At 34.9% G+C, this 9059-nt stretch overlaps 1 protein-coding gene across 1 annotated transcript; it reads right to left on the bottom strand.

Annotated features, from left to right (window-relative positions):
- Window positions 1-716: 716 nt before the first annotated feature.
- LOC132133480 (ribonuclease P protein subunit p25-like protein) lies at window positions 717-2042 on the bottom strand. Its single transcript, XM_059546327.1, has one exon. It carries the CDS (start codon window positions 1606-1608, stop codon window positions 886-888), a length of 723 nt encoding a protein of 240 aa, XP_059402310.1. The 5' UTR covers window positions 1609-2042; the 3' UTR covers window positions 717-885.
- Between the last annotated feature and the right edge of the window lie 7017 nt (window positions 2043-9059).

The following is a 9059-nucleotide window of genomic DNA, read 5'->3' as shown; positions in this document are numbered from 1 at the left end:
CTCAAAACCACATGGTGGTCAGTGTGCACGTGAACACTTTGCGCACTTTCTAAAAATCCACAGGTGGTAAGTTTGCACGCAAGACTCTGCAAACTTTCTGAAATCTTGTACGATAAGGGTTACGCGCTCCGCTTCGTTCCCTTTCTTGAGATGATTAGACCTTGGTTCCTTGGGCTCCATTCAGCCAGTGTGTATTTGTTTATACACCTCAAGCATCGCTTCCCTCAACATGAGGGGCTATTTGGGTGATTCTCGTGGTGACTTAGCAACGCTCCTTTTTTTCCAAAAAAAAAGAGTCGCCTATGCAAACAAAAACTTATTTTGGATGTGATTTATCGCGATTAATCATTTGACAGCACTAAAATAATTTTTTTTAAGTTTCTTAAAATAATTTAAAGTTTTTACCTGATGTACAAAAATAAAAAAAGATTTAGTAAAAAATTGTAAAAATGAATGATCTTATACATTATTTATCCTATTCGGCTTTTTAAAAAGTAACAAATTTTACAAAAACACAACAAAATTACAAAAAACTTAAAAACTAAATTAAAATGGAAAAAATTTAATCAAAATGTTAATAGAAACTACAATAGTATCCCAATCATACTAAATGGTAAAACCAAAAGCATGAGCAAATATGAAAAATACTGATCAGGCAAAATAAAGTAGTGTGAGAAATATCAGACAATAAATTATTTGTTTTTATATTTTATTTAATCTAATTGTATTTATTTGTCATTTATTTACAGACTATTATGAAGTAATACTAATAATATCACTTGACCATGCATTTTATCACTCCGATTATACATTCACATCTATTGCATCCTGATATGCCCAAATTATACAACAGTTAAGCAAGTTCTAAATAAGCACAAAAAACATTTATATGAATTCCTCCCTTTTATAGTAACATTTTGTCACTGTTTCCAGAGCTGGAATTTTGTCCTGTCTCAGTGCAGCTCTTTTAAGACTGGGGAGATCATGAGAACAAGGACCCGCTGGTCTTTTTTCTGGCTTTCCAGCCCCCTGTACCCCAACTGGCCATTTGCTTTCCTCTGAGAGAGCGTTTATTTCGGCTGGAGGCTGGTATCCCGGCTCCTGCGGGTCCAGCGGTTCTTTGGAAAGAAGAATACAAATGGAAGGAAGAGTTCTGTGTTTGGTCATCTGAACCGGGCTGCTCTCCTGGCTCTCCCACACCTCAGTCACTGTCCTGTACTGGAGCTTTGACAGCTGGTGTAAACCCTGTACTTTCCGTTTCATTATCTCCGCACAGGTAATAGTTTTGGTGACCGCCCGGCCCGTCCCGCTGAACACGACCTGCGATGCTGGAGCCCTGTGTCCGTCACCTTGAATTCGAGACATGGCAAAACCCAAAAGGTTTCTTATCTTGCTCCCTTCCTTCACACGCATTTCCAGAACCTCAGACGCCAGTCCTGGGATTGGACATGGGATTGGTTCTCCTGTGGAACAGACCTTCCTGAATCCATCTGGCTTTGGTTTGCTGGAAGACCCAGTAGGATTTGTGGGATTGAGTTTAGAGGGTTTGACAGATGTTGTGCATTTAGATTGTGTGTTATTATGAAGCTCTTGGCTCGGCATAAACATATTTATAGGTTGTTTTATATGTTCTTGGGGGTGAAAAACTTAGTACCACTAGATAATAGTTCCCAGAGCTGTGTAATTTCTACCTTCAGAAAGATGCAATACATTCTGCTGTTTTCCAGCGTAAGAAATGCACAGGCATGAAGGAAATCTTGGAATGATCTTAGCTGCTAAATGTTGTGTGATTCCCAAAGCTCTGAACTGAATGACAAGGTGTCATTTACTTCATACTCTCTGGCCGTTGACATGAAGGAAAGAACAAAATCTGTTCAGTAAATCGAGCAAATTCATCAAAGCTGAAAGTGCTGAGTATCAGCAATTTCTCAGTCACTACCTCTGAAGCATATTTCAGTCTCCGTGAGAGAGCTGTAACCAAACAAGGCAAAAAGATGATGATTTCAGAGACAGAACCATGGTTTTAAAGCCAACAAGCTTGTTTTAGTCAAAATGAACCATCATTTGAACTTTTATCTTAAGTCAGCATGTTTATGGATGCAACCAAGCAGATGCTAGCCAAATACATACAAAACAAAGAAAAAACTAAATAAAAATAAATGTCAATTTAAAAATCAACTGAAAATAAAATGAAGTAACATAAACAACAATTAAAACGAAATAAATATTTTTTTATAAATAAAAATAATAACACAATACAAGTGTATTTAAATATACACACAAATAAAACTTAATATAAAATAATAAAAAAAATCCCAATGTGTTTACAAATTAAATGAAATAAAAAACATAATAAAATGTTATAAATAATAATAATAATTATTATTATTCTTATGTACTTAATAATAAAAAAATGTATTTAAATATAGGATCACACTCAAACACTCATACTTAAATATCATTATTCAACAAACATTAAAATAATGCAAATTAAATTACTACTACTAATAATAATAATAATATGAAAGCCAAATGTATGTGTACATTTAAATGCAATTACATGCAAATAAAATAAACAATACAAAAAAAACACACACATTCAATGTAAACAAAAGGGATAAATAATAGCCATATAAAGCCAAATGTATTTAAAAAAAAATACAATTACACAGTAATTAAAATCAAATCAAATTGAATAACATGTAGGACAACTTTACGAAATGAACAAATTAATGTCAAACTGAATCTTTTAGTCATTCTTTTACCTTTTTGCTCGTAGAATTCTCTTAGAGTTCTGCTGTAAGGTGAAGTTCTGTATGTGGTAACGGGTTTCACCCTTGACGTCTGGTCATAATCTGAGACCTTTCGTCTATTTACTCTTAAGTGGTCCCTACCACACTCCAGAATGCACTGAAGACCCAATCTGAGGCTTGTGAGGGACACAGAGAGGGAGAAGCGGAGAGCCAAGCATCTCTTAAAGGAACAGTCACTGTGTCTGGCAAGTGCTCTGTACTGAATTACAAATTTCATCCTGGTGAATGCTTTCCTGAGTCCCCCTTTAAAATTCTCAGTGTTAATGAAGTCCTGTCAATCAGCATGTGTCTGTAGCTGATTAACATGCGTGACTGATTAAGGCTGAGAGTTTAAAACCACATCCTCCCATGCATGACGGCACAATACAGCTGCGAAACAATTTTCTACATAAGCACAGTTGACTTATGCCAGGCATCTGCTTTTAAATAGGGCTTTGGGCCAACTTAATAAATTAGGAAATTGTGTTTAAAACTAAAACTATAAAACTTGCCTGCTAAATTGATACAGCACACATCAATGCAGGTCAAGAAACTGCCATTTACCGAGCAAGAATTCACTGTTGTTCAAAGGTAGCTGTTTCATCAGGTCTTTTTCTGCATCTTCTCCCACAGTGGCTGCTGAACGCTCTCGAAGTGTTAGAGCCCTGAGGCTGTGATTTCAATCAGAGAAGAAGGCCATGCGGTTCTGCTTGACAAAATACACAGTCTGTATCCCGAAGGGGAGCATCCAACATTCTAGAGACGGGGATGACAGGAGGCAAGGCAAGCATTCTGTTCAATGAGACCAAAAGCAGGAGGAGTAAGAAGCACTCTTATACACTGTAAAAATGTGCTGTGAAATACTTTTTGTACTTTTTGTATGTGTGATGGTTCATGCAGGCATGTGTTTCTCCATAAAAATAAGGCAATTAAAAATAAATGTTTATACATTTCATAAATATCAATAAATAAAAAATAATATCTGAATACAAAATAATTTATAATTATGTTTATTCTTTTACTACTTTGAAATATAACATAGTTATGCGCAACTTTCTCCATAATTAATGATTCATAATTAAAAAAATAGCTTACTGTAAAATACTAAATATTGTATTTTAAGATTTTGTATATAAAATAATTAATAATTTAACACAAAAGTGTGGTGCATGATTGATAACAAAAAGAAAAATAACAAATTAAAAAACGGTTCAATACAAATAATTATAAGATTATTAAATATTATTAAATATTTAGAACTTAGAAATTATATTTCATATAAAATAATTCATGTTTACTCATACAAAACTATTTTAACAATATTTACATTACTAATTTATACTAAAAAGTATAAATAATTTGAATAATTATTATTATTATTATTCAAATAAAATACTTGTAATAAATGAAATACATTTTCATGTCAAGTATGTTTACATTTAAACATAACCTTATCATTTAGAAAGTATGTATACATTTTACATTTTGCTTTTTACTTGTAAAACTTGTTTATATATTTGTATATTATTAATAGTGAAAATGTATTATAATTAATAATATAAGTAATAATATTAAAAAAAAACGTTTATCTACCATGTTTGGATAGTGTTTTTTTTTTTCCATTGTTTTACAGTGTATAAATGATCTGGAGTGTATTTATCTGAAGACTGGACGCTTCAGTGATGTTATAGGACCGGTTACAGATCTGCTGGTAAAACTAGGCCTTTCAAGTGCACTGCCAACCAGACGCTCTTGTTTAGTAAGCTCCCAGAACAGATAAGAGCCAGCATGTTGACAATTACTGTTTCAATTACTTTATCAATCTCCATAGACGACACACTCTCACAGCCGTTATCTGCCCGACAACAGAAACCTAGCCGCAGGGCCTCTCTGGCACATTTCTTTGGAAGTCTTACTAATTTAATTAAAGGGAAATTAGGTCTCAAAGAGGAGCTCTGCAGATTGCAACACCCCGAGGGAAATGAAGTCAGAATGAAGTTTGTTTAATGGTGTGAGGAGACTGAGTAGGGCTTCACTGAGAACTTTGGTTAAGGAGGCAATCTCGCTTAGAGGGAAGTCGTGGCCTGGTGGTTAGAGAATCGGACTCCCAATCGAAGGGTTGTGGGTTCGAGTCCCGGGCCGGCAGGAATTGTGGGTGGGGGGGAGTGCATGTACAGTTCTCTCACCACCTTCAATACCACGACTTAGGTGCCCTTGAGCAAGGCATCGAACCCCCAACTGCTCCCCGGGCGCCGCAGCATAAATGGCTGCCCACTGCTCCGGGTGTGTGCTCACAGTGTGTGTGTGTGTGTGTTCACTGCTCTGTGTGTGTGCACTTCGGATGGGTTAAATGCAGAGCACAAATTCTGAGTATGGGTCACCATACTTGGCTGAATGTCACTTCACTTCACTTCACTTACAAAAAAGGAATCACTTTTTGCTTCACGTCCGCTGCTGTGGAAGGACAAATTGTGCAGCAGTCAAGAGCATTTCAAAAACAAACTGTAACAGCAAGTTCCTCTGTAGCGAGAAATATGCAAGCTTGAAAACTGCCCGGGTAATTTTCTCGCTGATGAAAACCTGGAAAAGGGCTCCTTCATGCCTCACTTGCATTCTGGAACAGTTCTCCCTCACGGCTCGGACCGAGTGCTCTTTGAACACTTTCTGCTGAGGCTGTCAGAACGACTCGAGCCGGGCTGTATTGAGGTGTGTTCAGCCGTGATCTGCACTTGTAAAACATTTGTGAGGGTCAAAGCATTCAAATGTTTCCAGAGAAAGATAATAAGCATATTCAGCCAAGGGTAGAGAGAGTCAAAGAAAAGAGAAGAGAAAGTGGATCATTTAAGCAAAGTAGTGATGTCTACATTAATGAAAGATGTGCTGAGCATAAATCCAATTTCCCATCGACTAGAATAAAACTGATGCACTTTAGAGTAAACGATGGAGAAAAATCATACGCACATTATCATACAAAACCGCTTTCATAAATCAAAACAACATTTAGCCTAGGAAGAAGCAATTTAGTCAGAGTGGATAATCGACAAATTAAAGCAAACAAAATATTGCACTCCTTTTTTTTCTTTAATCTTATTTTGTTATTTTAAAACAAGAACAGGGAACAAGTATATTTTATGTGACATAAATAGTTTTTTATTTTTATTTTTTCATAAAATTAGTGTTACGTTTATGTCTGATTTAAATACATTTTGTATAGGACCTAATTAATGTATTTACAATGTTAAATGACTATTGTAAGCATCATAAAGTATGTATTTACATGTTTTGGTATGATGCTAACAACAATCATTGTTTTAATGGATTTATAAATGCACATTATAATTTTGCTTAGTTAATTTTAATATGGGAGACAATGAATCAATCAGCAGAACTGTAGGTTTTTTTTACCAGTAGCTGAAGTGATATACACTATAATATGTATATTACAATTATATATTAAAATAATGTAATACATATATATAAAAGTTTGCTGATATTGTTAACTAAATACAACATTTGTATTAATATTTTAACTTATTAATATAATAAATAATAATAATAAATAGTACATAATATATAAATAATAGTAAATGTAATGTCATAAATATTATACAAATATATAAATAAAAAGAAAATATGTAATACAATTTGAATTATATAATTATATATTGCACACACTATTGATGAATATATATATAGATTTATAATTTCATATATAAATATTTCCAGATATTTATTTTACATACATTTATTTATAGTTCCATAATTTACATTTATGTAATATAATGTAAAATGGGAAAAGGAAGTGTAAGGGGTCTTGGAGCAGATGCGGGCCTCATGTGGATGTAGCGCACTGTCAAGGGGCGGATCTAGAAAAATATTGATGGGGTGACGAGAAGGGGGCAGGAATTTTTGAGGGGTGGCAACATATGGCAGACATATATATACTGAAATTTAGTCACAGTTATCACAGTTTGATGATAAATAGTATATGTACACACTACAAAAGGGTACAGGCTGCCATTTACAAACTTAATCTCATGCAATCAATGTCTTGTTGCATTTGAAACAGTTCATAAAGGAATAAGTGACCATACAATGTGATCTCACTTAATAGGAGACAGAAGTGTGATAGAAGTAAGGGGCGTTATCACAGGAGAGGCATTAAGGTAAGACACAGGTGATGAGTGGCAGATGTGTGAGAGGGGAAGCAAACTTTTTTTTTGACTGTGACTATATATACAAAATAGGAAACATAAAAAAAAAACACTGCTTCATATTTAGCAGGATTTACACCATTTACACCAGTGTCACATTTTAAACTTTGTTTCTCAATAATGCATACAGTATGCATCAACATGTAATTGAGAGCATTCTGAAAGATTGTTATCAACATGTCAATTTATTATAAGAAACACAAGACTTTAACAGCCAATGACATTTACAACTGGGGGGACTCAACTGATTTTCAACTGTTTAAAGTTAATCACCATCTTACTCAACCAGTCAAGAACTACATTTAGCTTGATGTTATATGAATATGGTCCCTGAAGCATAGGTCTTATTAGCCGACAATAATAATAAATAAATAAACATTATAGGCACAAATACAAATGTACTTTTAGAATTGTTTTTTGAAAAATATGGTGTTATTGTTTTGGCAAGTTTAAATTAAAACATATATGAAAACGTGTGACATTCCTTTAAAATAACGTTGATCTTTTTTAAAGTATATTTTACTGTGCAATTTCTTACATCATTTCTTTGAGTTAGACCAAACTTTTATTTTGGTGGGTTGTAGACATTTGTGGTGTTGGGTTGCAGACAGTTTCTGTGTTTTTTAATATACTTTTATTATTATTAGCTATTAGGCCTATTTGAAGTTATACCGAAATGTTATTTTGACAGGTTGTCGTAAAGACATTGCAGTTTATGTCTGTGTACGATACGAATGACGATAGTTTATGTAGTAAATGGCCGAATTCCGTGACGTTCTACTTTATACAGCAAGTTCCATTCCCTGTCGCTTTGCAAACACAGACAGGGTGAATTTATGATTGAAAGTGTGAAAGTTTCGAAGTGGGTAACGTATCACGTAGTAGACTAGCGAAATAACGTTCTTCAACCTGATATTTATCATCTCAAAGTCAACATTACAACTATGCTAGCACTGTGCTTTCATTATAGCTTCATTTCTTGATAGACAGATAATCCATTTTTTCACCTCTTTCCTCCTGTGTCTCCTCGCGACGCCTGGTTCCCTCGCTTCGCGGGCACTCATTAAGTTTTCCAAACAAATGTAAAATATAGTCTGCAGTCGGACATTGGAGATTCGCGCTCGTAAATTTTCAAATTGGCCATAAATATTAACTCGTTGCTGCCAACTGGGGTGGCTCTGGCAAGGCTCTCTTTAAGGGTGGCATTTGCCACCCCATGCCACCCCGGTAGATCCGCCCCTGCCACTGTTATGAATTATTACGTGTTTCTGCTTCAGAGGAGAACAGACCCGCTGGCTAAACCGAGAAGTCAAAACCTCCTCTGGGACTCCGGGATGCAACACACTATTAATTTTTGTAGGGGTCGTGACAGATAACAGTATGACAATAGACCCATATGCGCGCGCAGACATTTTTACACCATTATGGGGACTTTCCATTGACATCTATTGTTTATATAAAATTAATTATATTTCTAGGGTAGCCTATACACCAGCCACTTATAGAAACATTTTGGCAGGTTTAGATTTTAATTAAGACACTGTTTAATCCCTTTATAAGCTGTTTTCATTGTTAGGGCTGTTGAGAGGTCTTCGTAATGCAGGTCATTTTAGTTTTACTGTCATTGTGGGATCATTTGGTCACAATACATCCAGTATTCTGGCATCATTTACAAAGTAACTCATTCGTAACATGCTTTAAATTAATTGCCGACATACAAATATAGGCTGTATGAAACTATGACCCTCCTTCAGATTAGTTTTTCGACATCGACACAGTCATGTGTTACATTTTCTCACCTGTAATGCGTCGTTTATTGGTAGTCTTCTTGAGTTGAAGCTCTCTGAAAAGCAAACGAGAACTCGATGCATTCAAGTTTGGTGCCTTCTAACAAGCACTTAAACTTGTTAACATTTCATGTTCAGGGGTTTTTATATCCATGACAAGTAGGCGTCACACAACATTCTCATTAAAATGAACTGATGGATAGACTGCATTAGTATACATAAATCAAACAGTACATAATAATGCGGAATTGTCCATAATGGTAGAT

This window comes from Carassius carassius, chromosome 50 (assembly GCF_963082965.1).
Source record: "Carassius carassius chromosome 50, fCarCar2.1, whole genome shotgun sequence".
In the NCBI taxonomy this organism is placed as follows: Eukaryota; Metazoa; Chordata; class Actinopteri; order Cypriniformes; family Cyprinidae; genus Carassius; species Carassius carassius.
This window is presented reverse-complemented; position numbering and strand designations above follow the sequence as displayed.